Source organism: Eptatretus burgeri, chromosome 1, assembly GCF_056783735.1.
Source record: "Eptatretus burgeri isolate ZD-2024b chromosome 1, Ebu_testis_v1, whole genome shotgun sequence".
Lineage (NCBI taxonomy): Eukaryota > Metazoa > Chordata > Myxini > Myxiniformes > Myxinidae > Eptatretus > Eptatretus burgeri.
The window spans coordinates 141,528,839-141,541,533 of NC_140961.1; the positions used below are offsets into that span (position 1 = coordinate 141,528,839).

Genomic DNA, 12,695 nt, shown 5'->3' on the forward strand with positions numbered 1-12,695 from the left:
AAGCAAACTTGGTGTTTATTTGTTTTATCTTCTATTTCACCCTGTGAAGCTTATTTTCTTTCTGTGTTGTTGCTAACAATGTTGTCTTTCTTTTATACAAGTGTGAAAATCGTCTTCTTGATTATCGTTGAATTTGTCCAGGTATTTATGGTGGTGGTATTTGTTTGTCTGGCACTATTCTTGATGTACCACAATATCATGGGCCATTTTACATTGTCTCCAGGCTCAGCTACTGGTTTCATGGCAAGACATGATGCAAAGTGGCGCTGAGCTCAGGCAGGCTCTGCACAATTTTTACGACCTTCTGCTCGACACTTGGAACGCGCAGCTCAAGTGGTGTAGCCAGGTAGGCAAGACTACAAATATGTACTTTCAGGGCAGGTGTGGAAAATGGTATGTGATATTCAACTTGTCAAAATTTTCAGGCATAAAAATTCCAAGCCAACATCATTGTTTACACCTGACTTTGGTTCTGCAATACTTTCATTGTTTTTGGTTCCATAATGCCTGCAGGTATTCAACAGTCCCCTTGAAGTTGTCACCATGCTACTGATTCAGACTCTGTCTGCTGTGTCTCCACCATTACCTGAGTGTATCAAGGCTGAAATCTCTCGACATAGCCCCGAGTCCCAGCTCGATGAGCTCCTAAAACTCCATGAGGTGACTCAACTCTTCGCTCATGGCCTAGAGGAAGCCATGGCACCTCACCTTGGTAAGCTGCCACCATAAAGAAAATTGGTTTCCTGTTGTATCAATGTGGTGGTGTCTGCACTCCTTTTGTGATTTTTCTCAATCGGTGATTTTTGCCCTGCGCACATGAAATACAAAGCAAGGTTAAGCAATTCGTTCACTCTGTCTGTCTGTCTGTCTGTCTGTCTGTCTCAGCAGATGGTCGATGAATGAGGAACTACTTGATTTACATTGAATTTTATATTTTGAATACTCCAGAACATGGATCAGAAGACGAACCTGTAGTTTAGCAGTACTCTGGCTCTGAAATTGGCAAATTGGGTTCAAGTGAATTGTTCAGCAATACGTCCCAATCATGTGTGCGCAGAGAGGAGTGAGGTTATTTAAAAAAAAAAAAATTCTGTCTGCCTGTATGGCAGTCAAACAAGATTGAAAATCATTCCAAACAGGAAACTTACTCTTTTTCAGGACGTCATAAACGACACAGACACTAAGAACAAATGTAACACGTTTAAATAAGGTGGTGTATATCAACAGCGGTAAACCTCCCCCCAAAAAAAGTTTTTTGTTTGTTTGTTTGTTTTTCCTACAGCCTTTAAAACATTTATTTTATTTCAATTGAATTACAGTAAACCTTTAAATATCGTGGGGGTTACGTTCTCCGGAAAAAGTTCCGCAATATCCAAAACCGCGATTGTTAAAACCAAGGGCCAATGCAAATAAGTGGTTTAGGTTCATGTGCATTGATAAAATATAGAGGAAGGTGGGTAGTAGCCAAAATAAATACATCACGATTGAAATAAACATGTTAATTATATATATATATATATATATATATATATATATATATATATATATATATATATATATATATATATATATATATATATATATATATATATATATATATATATATCGGTTTTACGATGAGCTCTCTTGCTGCGTTGAGGCAGTTGAAACATTTCGAAGCAGATTAAATGTGGCTCTTCCCTTCTGTAATCTGTTTAAATCCCCACCATTCCCCCCCCCCCATATTAATGTCTTAAATTGTTTCCCTTTGTAATTTGTTGATGTGTTTATTTTATAAATCATTATGCAGCTCCATAAACCAGCGAATAAATATGAATAAAACAAAAACTTTTTTGTCCATCATTTTATGCTCACCATTATTAACGGTGCGCGAAAAACAACAAAAGGCTTGTGGTGCAACGTAACCGTCGCAACTCAGCTCAAAAACCATGATTGGTTGGAATGAAGCCTGTGATAACCAAAAATAGAGGTTGCCCACGATTGGTCAAACCAATGATATTAAAGGGTTTACTGCATATACTAGAACACTGCAGAACACAATTTTCTTGACACTTTCAAAAAACTTCCGTTTCGCAGCACTTGGAAACTTATTTATGCAGTATCATGCCCTGAGGGTAAGTTTGGTCCAAGCCAACCTGAATGTTTCACGATGAAATATATTCGCTGAGTAATTGTGAGATTCAGAATTCAGATAGATATTGCGGCGCCGAGCACTGTTTATTCAGTTCAACACTCAAAGCAAGAGTTTAAACGACCCTCCGCGTGTACCTTTTCTCAAGACTACGTGGGGTAAGGTGTTCTATGAATTCTCTCATTTTAGAAAGGATTTTTGTGGTTCAGCAGTTTTTTTCCCATATATGTTGGCAGCTGGTGGTTCACATACATCTACTTTGCACATCTGCAGTGTGTTTTTGATCAATTTTCAGTGAAAAAATATTGAGTCAAACCAAGCTATGCATACAGTGGCCTGCAAAAGTATTCGACCCCGACCAATAATGCTATATTTAGATGAATTATGTAGAAACAATTTTTACAAATGAACTTTTTTATTCATAACTGAAGAGATCAAACTAAACACAGTTATGGTTGAAGGAGGCTACATGTCAGGAATACCTGCAAAAAACATGTACAAATCAAAATTCACTGGTTGTAAAAGTATTCAGCCCTTAAGGGGTCAGTACTTGGTGGAAACACCTTTTACAGTAATAATTGCGATGAGTCTTTGTGGGTCGGTCTCTCCCAGCCTTGCTCAGTGAGATGGTGACCTCTGTCCATTCTTCATGTGAAAATTGTTCTAGTTCTGCCAAGTTTGATGGGATTGTCGATAGACTGCAATCAAGTCTCGCCATAAATGTTAACTTGGGCTCAAGTCAGAACTTTGAGTGGGCTACTCAAGAACATTTATTTTCTTCATGTTCAGCCACTCCAGTGTGGCTTTAGTTTTGTGCTTCAGATCATTGTCCTGCTGAAATGTGAATCTCCTACCCAAAAGTTTCAGATTCATGGCTGACTCGAGCAGGTTTTCATCGAAAATTCTCCTGTACCTTGCACCATCAATTGTCCGTTCTATCCTGACAAGCTTGCCAGTCCCCTGCTGATGTCGGTGTGTGTGTGTGTGTGTGTGTGTGTGTGTGTGTGTGTGTGTGTGTGTGTGTGTGTGTGTGTGTGTGTGTGTGTGTGTGTGTGTGTGTGTGTGTGTGTGTGTGTCAGTCACTGTATCTCCTCAATATCTCCAAAAGCATGAAACCTAGCAGCCTGAAACTTTGCATGCATACTAAGGAAACTCCAAGGGAGTGCATGAATGAAAACTGGGTGTTTGGGTAAATTTAAGCAACCCTTTTGAAGATAATTTACTATAAAACCAGAAACAGGCTTATCTTTGGTCAGCCTGCATTCAGCTCACTCAGCTCAGGGGTCTTGATCAGCCATTTCATCCGCTCAACTGAAAAATGCTTTACCTTGGAACAGGTCGGTTTTGTCTGATAAAACTACATACCTATGAATCACTGTATACATCGCTGATATTCATGCTGAAGAATCGCTAGACACATCACAATGCTTATGCAAGGCAACAGCTGTTTTGGAAGCATGGTCAGAATGTGAGTGAGAGGGAGCAAGAGCGTAGTGAGAGGGAGTTTCAAGAATGTCTCATTAGCAGACATAGACCTGGCCCCTTTGAGCCAGAAGCCTGGAGCCAAAGGGAAAATATGGAAGCAAGAAGATATGGGGAGCCAAACATGTTGGACAAAAGGTGATGAATAATTTTTTTATCATTTCAGCATTAAATTAATTGATATTTTCCCTCCTTGGAGTTTCCTTCTGTATCCATTTTGTCCACCCCATGCATGCGTGTTTTGCGTCCTGTTTTTGTCTGTTCCATCCTGATCAATTCACTGTACTAGCTCTTCCACGAGCCTCGACGATGTATACAAAACAAAAACAAACAAACACCCGGAGACACCAGTGTTCATGCCTTTATTTAATACCTGTGCATCTAATATCTAATAAGCTCAGGAATCTATTAACCTGAGCCAAATTTCAAAATTTAAACTGCGGAATTGACCTTAACAGCAGTTCCGACTGTTTAAAAAACAAAAGTGTTAATTTGTCCAATTTGGACATTGTTTCACACTCTTGGCATCTACGGGTGGTGTTTAGTATGATCAATTGCTTGACAAGCCTGCCGTTCCGTATCAACGGTTTTGTTGGAGTGCTTGCTTGAGTGCTTAAAAGCCACTTGGTGAGCACCCTACAGTCGATAGCGGTATGATGCACGCAGTTCGTGTCATCCAGTTCACCCGCTGAAAGTGTTGTGAAACTGGGTTGTTGTTTTTTTTCTCACAAGATCGCATATTTCACCTTTTTCTGCGATCTGCTTTAATTATTGGTTCATGAGTGCCAGCCAGAGTGACCACTATATTCGTTATGTCTGTGTGTCTGTCTGTCTGTCTGTCCAGAACATAACTCTGTGGACTTTGATCCGATCTTAATGAAACTTGGTTATGTGTTCGATATCAATGTCTAGTTGTGTTTTCCTGGATGAGGGCGTGCTACGTCCATTGTTGGCGGAGCCACGCCCACATAATAGCCATTTTTAGGGGTAGTCGGATTAAAAATCTATCTTCTCCTCGGGAATTGACTGAATGGAATGGGTTCTTCGGTATGTGAATAGCAAAATGAATTATCTAAAACTTGTCGTTGTCCGATTTTTCATTTTGGTCCCAAGGTCAAAGTCACAAGGTCAATAACTTAGAAAATTGTGAATTTTGACGTAAAAAAAATCATACGACCGCCCAAACTTTGAGAGCGAGGATGACAATATTTTTGATGCATAATCGTGAGGTCATTCCCCACCTAAAATCTTGAAACCATTTTGCTCTACCTCGAACACCTTGCCCGTGGCGCCCCCTTCAAGTTTGTTTTTACGCTGATTTCATCAAAGTATGGATAGTCCGAGGAGTGTGAAATGCCAGATAGCCGATATGACCTTATATTGTTCCTGGAATGTTCCAGAGGAAGTTTTGCACCAAAGGTCATAATCCTTGACCTTTGACCTTTAAAGGCCACAAAGTCAAATTTTCAAAGTTGTGGGAATCGAACCGGGTTTTCGACCTTTGACGAACTAACTCCAATAAGCTGTAGCACGTATCCTGTTTCCTTATTTTAATGTCCACAACATTGTTTTGTGACCTTTAAAGGTTATGCAAAGGTCAAATTTTGAAAGTTGTTGAACAAAACCAGGTTTTCGACATTTTGCAGCTAATAACCTGTCACTCGTACCACATCATGTTGATCATTTTTATAACTTGGTCAAAAATTATCACATTGTCTCATCCTTGACTTCTGAAACAATCTACATCGTCAAATACCGCTCGTGAACCATTGTTGGCTTCAGACTTGTATGAATATACAGTGATGAGCAAAAGTTTGTGAACCCTTTAGAATGTTCTGTATTTCTGCATAAATTTGATGTAAAATGTCAAACTTAGATCATCATCTAAATCATAATCGATAAAGAGAACCTGATGACACAAATAGCACCAAAAAAAATCTACTTTTTCATTTATTTATTGAGCAAAAATGATCCAACATTCAATTTCTTTGTTGGAAAAGGTATGTGAACCTTTCGCTTAATCATCTCAATTAAGGGTCAGGTGTTTCAATCAATTGGATGATAATCAGGAGTGAGTTTGGGTGGCCCTGTCCTGTATGAAAAACATCAACTTTGTTCGTCACCATCAGAGTCTGGTCTTCACCACACAGATTTGTTGAAATGTGTCATGCCCCAATCAAAAGAGATTTCTGTGGACCTTAGGAAAAGAGTAGTCTCTACTCATCGGTCTGGAAAGGGTTAAAAAAAAAACATTTTTGAAGATGTTGGGCTCCACCAATCCACTGTCAGGCAGATAGTGTACAAATGGAGAAAATTCAACACCATTGTTACTCTTTCCAGGAGTGGTCATCCATAAAAAAATCACTCCAAGAGCAAGGCATACAATAATCCAGGAGGTGACAAAGAACCCCAGGGTAATGAAAAAAGATCTACAGGCCTCTCTTGCATTGGCTAATGTCATCAGGAAAACACTGAAGAAGAATGGTGTGCATGAGAGAACAGCAAGGAGGAAACCACTGCTCTCCAAGAAGAACATCGATACCTGTCTCAAGTATGCCAAGGACCACCTGGATGATCCAAAAGGCTATTGGAAGAATGTTCTGTGGACAGATGAGTCGAAAGTGGAACTTTTTGGCTTAAATGAGAAATTAAAAAAAAAAAAAAAATTGTATACACCATCGAGGCTCGTATGAGAGCTAAGATGTTAGTCCTTAGTGGTAAATAAACATTTAGTCCCGATATTCATGACTCGTCATTGCACTCAAGTGTTGTTTCTTCGCTGAAGATGAAAGGGCTGTGTGTGTGTGTGTGTGTGTGTGTGTGTGTGTGTGTGTGTGTGTGTGTGTGTGTGTGTGTGTGTGTGTGTGTGTGTGTGTGTGTGTGTGTGTGTGTGTGTGTGTGTGTGTGTGTGTGTGTGTGTGTGTGTGTGTGTGTGTGTGTGTGTGTGTGTCCTTTGATATTCGTTGTTCTTTTTATTCTTGCTGCAAATGAAGAATATCAATTAAATCGGTGCTACTGTCCGTGGTTTTGTTCATCTTTCCCAATACAGACTATCTGTAGTCTATACCCTCCCAAATGCATTCATTCAACATATAGACACAGAACACAACAAAAATGAAGAATACAATAAACTGGTGTGGCGTCTGATGGACGCCCGCACACATTGATGCCTTCCTCTGGTGAAGCTCCAGAATGACATTTTATCGCTTTCCTGAGATACCGAACCAAGGTTTTAGACATCTCTCAGGCGAGTGTGCATCTCTCTCGGCTATCCTTCCAGCCCCATAAAACAAGATGATCCTTTTTCTAACCAAGAAGGCAAACTCTTCCACGAAGTAATATGTTGTGCAAGTTTAATTGAGATTTATTATTATTTGCTTTGATTAAAAATAAACGGGACGTCGGTCTATTTTGGTCAAAATGAAGAAAACTGATTTATTCTTCGTAATCCGCCTAAAAATGTGTTTTGTTTTCGAATCGGAGGATGGGGAAAGCTTTGCCAAGTAACTTTGTACACGCAGGTCTCCGTATTTCTTGCCGGTCGTTAGGCATCCAAGCCTCGGCATATTGGTCGAGTCCAGCCGTTTCATAGCTTGCACTATGAACATGCATATTTCAGAGAATATAGCAGAGCAAAGTTAGTCGAATGCCAAAGGAATTTTGCTCAACGGTGCATAATACGCTCTCAGTCACAAGACATGGCCTCCCCAGGCATTAAATTGACCATTCCAGTCTCATCGGATCTAGTTGGCCAATGAAAACTCCCGTTGTATTAAAATGTATGTTGGGATGATGAACATCGCATGTTAGCTTGTATGATCCTTTTTTCCAAGTGTATGATCCTGCATATGGCCAATTTCATTTGCATGTGCATTGCACACGTGCGCTCACTGCCTTGACTTGCGTAGCTGAGATACTACCCTTATAGATGTTGAGCTTTGCGCAAGTTGTTACATAAAGCTGTTGCATTGTACCGATGATGATGATGATGATGATGATGATGATGATGATGATGATAAAAGAGCAACCTTCACAATTTGGGGCTGAGCATTTTTGTCCCTGCCCCTCCAACGAGGTCGGAGATGGGGGATATAAAAAATGAGCTCTGTTCGACTGACTGACCAACCCCCACCGATCATCTGTCCGTGTACTTTTGCACGTGCGATCTTTCAAAAACCCTTGAACATCTAGCTTTCCTATCGCAGACATCTATTCCTCATGACATTTTTTTTTCAAACTAATTAGATCATGGTTGTGATTGCTTGAATTTTTTTGCCATGGCAACCATCTCATTTACTTGGCTTGTGCACAATATTTGTGAGACTCACCTTGCCTTGTTTCTTTAAGTTGTGCGTTTTGTGTGTGCGTGCCACCCAAAAGGCAGGGGAGCTAGAGCATCAGGTCGTTAATTTTATCATAATGTTTTCCCTCTTATTATTCGTCGTGTAATTTTAAGCTAACCGTTCCTATTTTGTGGCCACGTGGACCACCTCGGTGACATTTTTTCAGTCGTTTGCCAATGTTTTTTAGTGGCCATTTAAGAAATTAAGAATGCAATTTCAATGCTTGTAATCTCTGTCGGACTTTTTCATTGTATTATCTCTCAGAATCATTTTTATGCATTTGTTCAGCTGTAAACTATGAAAAATTAACCTCTACCTTTGGCAAATCCAAATTTCACACTCTACGTTTGAGATGGCTTTTTTATGGAAACCCAATAAATGATGCGTCGTCGCTGTGTTAACTGCACACAGAACAGGAATGTTCTCCTTCGAATTTCTCAGCGCTGACTTCATTTGCCTTTTCAGAGGAGCTGAACTTGGCCAAAGTGACCGAGCTCGTCGAATTGGTATTTCATCCATATTTGAGCTACCAATTATCCTACGGAGAAATGGAGGAGCAGAATCTCCTGATACAGATCAGCTCCGCACCATTGGTATGTTGAACTCCTTTCTTGCTGCCAGTGGAATGTTTATGGATCCAGCTGATATCAATTAAATAGACATCCCTTTTAAGAATGCCGGATTGAAATCTTGCATTGACAGTAATTGCTTGATAACTCAGTTGGTGGCTTTCCTGCCTTTCATGCAGTATTTTCCTCGTTTGGGGGGTATCAAAACAAAGAAACAGCAAGTGCGAATGTTGAAAAATAAGAAAAGCCTGTGAGTTTTATTTTTGACTAGCCAAAACCCCGTCGCAGACAGATTCCGTTCATTCAACCACCGTCACCAGCTCACCCACACTCGAGGGACATGGACTGGACAGGGCGTGCTTGCCCCCGCCTACTCATCCCCCGCCCCTGCCCCATTTCCCCCCACCTCCCACCCCCCGCCTTCAATTTGCTTACCCCCGCCAAAAAATTTAATTACCCCCCCCCCCCCCCGCCTCTTGATTCCCCGCCCCACTTGCCCCCGGGCCCCCGCCCCCATGTCCACCCCCTCACACCCAACCCCGCCTAATTCACCCCAGCCCCCGCCCCATTTGCCCCCGTTTCCCGCTTTCAATTTGCTTACCCCTGCCCAAAAATTTGCTTACCTTGCCCCCCACCCCTTCACTCCCTCCCCCCGTCTATTCATCCCCCACCCCCGCCTCTTCACTTCTTGCCCCCGCCTCTTCACTTCTCGCCCCCATCTCAATGAAAAGTGTTTATTCTGCTTCAGAGTTGAAAGTTGACTATTGCCACTATGTGCGCTGCACTCTTACAGGTACGAAGTTTCTTTCAGTCCAGGTCACAGTACCGAGAAAAACGTGACGTAACCACGAGGAGGAGCACAAAATTGGTCCTTCAGTGTTAATATATAGATTTTTTTTTTCCTGGCAGGTCCTCATTTGGAAATTAATTTAGCAGTTTTGCTCATTGAACCAACGTCACACAATGAAGCAAACATGCGATGTAACATGTACCATAAATACCATTTTGCAGGTTAACAAATTCTTGAATTTTTTTCAGTCAATTTCGATTCCATGCTCTTTTCCGAAGGATCAAAATTCACGTAGCTGCTTCGGCTAATTGCAAATCCGCTTCTCAAAAGTGAATTATTTTCAAATAGAAATCTCCTTGGTGATTGCAATTCTCTATTTTAATAGTTTTGCTTTATGACTTCCTTCTTCGAGCATTGTTTAACAAAACTACAACGGCACTCGGCAGAGCGCATACCTCTGCCAGGCTGAACAGGTTACGTTTTGGATCCCACTGATGGGCCGGATCTGGATCCGGACCTGAACTGAAACCTAATCGGCTCGTTTTTGTCACCTAACCAACTCATCCACCAAGTTTTGTCTTGAACTTGTTTTCAATTTTTTTTGAGATATCATGCTTTATGTCGTTTTTGGCCATATCTTTCAATGGTGAAGAATCACTTGTGGAATTACGTAACCTCCATCCACTTTCAGTGGCAGAGTTAACAAGTCAAAAGTTCAATGGATGAAATCAGCAGGGCATTCATTGAGGTATGCTCACCGCTGTGGGAAGCAAGGAGAATTTGACATTCCTGTTGCTCACCCTTCGTCGGAGCAAAAGAGAGAGTGAAGGGATATCGGTAAGGGTTATAATATAAGCTCGGGTTGAGTCAGACGAGTGGTGCCAGAGGGGCACCTGTGGTGTGGGTTAGAATGGCTGATTTTGAAAGGGAGGGTAAGGGTTTTGGGGTTAAATGTCAAGGGGATTGGGACGTGGGGAAAAATGAAAATATTATGGGGCAAACAAAAAAAGGTGACAGAAGATTGGATAACTAATCTAGAGCAACTTTGAAAAGTGGTACAAATAAAACTAGAAGGGTACTCTGTAGAGCGCATACCTCCGCCCAGATCTGGATCTTCATAATCGAATCAATTCTTCCTTGTCACACACCCAACATGTCCACCAAGTTTCATATGAATCCCTCCACATCTTTTAAGATATCGTGCTATATATTGTTTTTGGCTCAATCTCTCAGTAGTGAAGAATCACTTCAAATATTCTCATATCCGGATCCAGATCTTCACCAAGATCCAATCAGTTCTTCCTTGTCACACACCCAACCTGCCCACCAAATTTCATCAGAATCCTTCCACATCTTTTTGAGATATCCTGCACGCAAACAGAAACAAGCAAACAAGAAAACGATGTCGAGCAGAGCACGACACTTGAAAAATCCAACCCCCTCTTCAAAGGTTGCCATGGATACATCAAATTTGTCCATTTCATTATAATTAAAATTGACAATCTTAATTCAAGCTCAGGTCAATCGGATGAAAATTGATTATTTTTCAGATTGAAATTGATTTTTAGGAGTTCGACCTTGAGTTGACCGTTTACTTTTTGACCTCAAATAGTTGGTTTCCCAATTCAGCGACACAATATGCAAATCCTGTTCAACTTTCAAGTCAATCGGATGAAAAATGACAATTTTAGAAATCTAACCTCAAGATGACCTTTGACCTCAAAATCAATAGGCTTCTCAGTTGAGACGACCTCTCCAACTCGGTAAAGCTTCATGACGATCGGTTTGGAGTTGTGACCTGTAGGCGATTGACTGACAGACAGAATCACAAGAAGACTTGCAGAGCACGATACTTGCAAAATCCATAAAAAAAAAAAAATTGACCTTAAAAATAATTGGTCGTTGAATTCAATGACCAAATATGCAAATCCTCTTCAAATTTCAAGTGAATTGGATGAAAATTGACAATTTTAGAAATACCACTTTAGCTGTTGACCTTTGACCTTTGTTGACCTTTTGACATCAAAACAATGCTGATTCGGACAGTTTTTTTTTTTTTGGAAGGTGGACCTTCTTTCTTGTTCTAAATTCATCAGAAATATTTATTCAATGGGGATATTGTATTCACATACTCGAAGCTAGGTACAATGGCTATTGGCCTTCCTTTTCTTACCCTTGCTGTACGAAATGACAAGTCGAGAAATGAGAGAAATGGGAAAGGGTTTTTTTTCTTCTTTTTTTTTTCAGGATATTCTGAAATGCTTCACATTTCACCAAATTTCAAGAGTTTTAATATTTATTTTTGGAATAATTAGGGTGTTCCATCATGCACTTTGGTGTTTCAGGAACGAGGTGACTTGGCAGACTGTGTCCGGGAGATGGCTCAATCGGTACACAAGCTGTTCCAGCTGGCATCCGGAGCAACAGAGCGGTGTGCTCTCTTTACTGATGGGCTCGGCTGCGCCGGCGTCCTCCAAGCTCTTCGCACTCTGTTTGCCAAGTAAAGATCTGCTCTTTCGCTGTGCGGTGTATTTGATGGCATTGAAATCGAAGAAAAAGTTTCCCAATCAGACGTCTATAATATATACCTAGTTTATGTTACGCAGGAGCTAACACATCGTTGTATGTGGTGAGACAAGTTGCGAATGTAATCTGTCACGTGGATTCACACATGCAACAAGAACGGCACTCAGTGAAGCTCATACCTCCACCAGGCTGAACAGTTTACGTTATGCATCCCACTGATAGGCTGATCTGGATCCGGACCTTGACGAAAATCAAATCGGCATGTTCTCGTCACCGACACAACTCGTCCACCAAGTTTTTTTTTTTCATAATCCGTCCACAACCTTTTTGAGATATCGTGCTAGTTATCATTTTGGCTCGACCTGTCAATAGTAAAGAAGCACTTAAAAAAAAAAAAACAACAACTTGGATCCGGATCCGGATCTTCACCAAAACCTAATCAGTTCGGCGTGGTCACACACCCAAACCTGTCCACCAAGGTTCATCCGAATCAGTCCGTAACTTTTTAAGATGGCTTACTTACCAACAGTGGTGAAAAGATAACCTTCTATCCACCTTTGGCGGCAGAGGTAAAAATGTAGGATGGAAAATTTGTGGAACCACACTTTGGTCGCTTGTTCACGCGTGAGCTGCCTCACGTAGTTTAAACTTGTGACAGAGTTGGCCTTTACTTCATGCTCGTGCTTGCGAAACACCAGCAGGGATCGCTACATCCTTGAGCTCACGATCGTTTTATTTATCTATTTATTTTAAATTGAGGATATAAAGCCAGCGTTCCCATTTGCATTTTGGTTGGGGACATTGAACGCCCTAAAGTCTTCCAAAAAAGAATATGCCATTGTATGCCAGTACCC

General features: G+C 41.0%; 1 protein-coding gene across 4 annotated transcripts in view; it reads left to right on the forward strand.

The window, feature by feature from the left end:
- COG7 (component of oligomeric golgi complex 7) overlaps positions 1–12,695 on the forward strand; it is a 106,128-nt gene that overhangs the window by 44,859 nt on the left and 48,574 nt on the right. For all 4 annotated transcript variants that reach the window (XM_085845698.1, XM_085845708.1, XM_085845714.1 and 1 more), the window contains exons 7-10: positions 224–346; positions 514–712; positions 8,422–8,549; positions 11,661–11,815. In XM_085845698.1, coding sequence (XP_085701824.1) covers positions 224–346; positions 514–712; positions 8,422–8,549; positions 11,661–11,815 — 605 coding nt within the window. The remainder of the gene's footprint in view (positions 1–223; positions 347–513; positions 713–8,421; positions 8,550–11,660; positions 11,816–12,695) is intronic.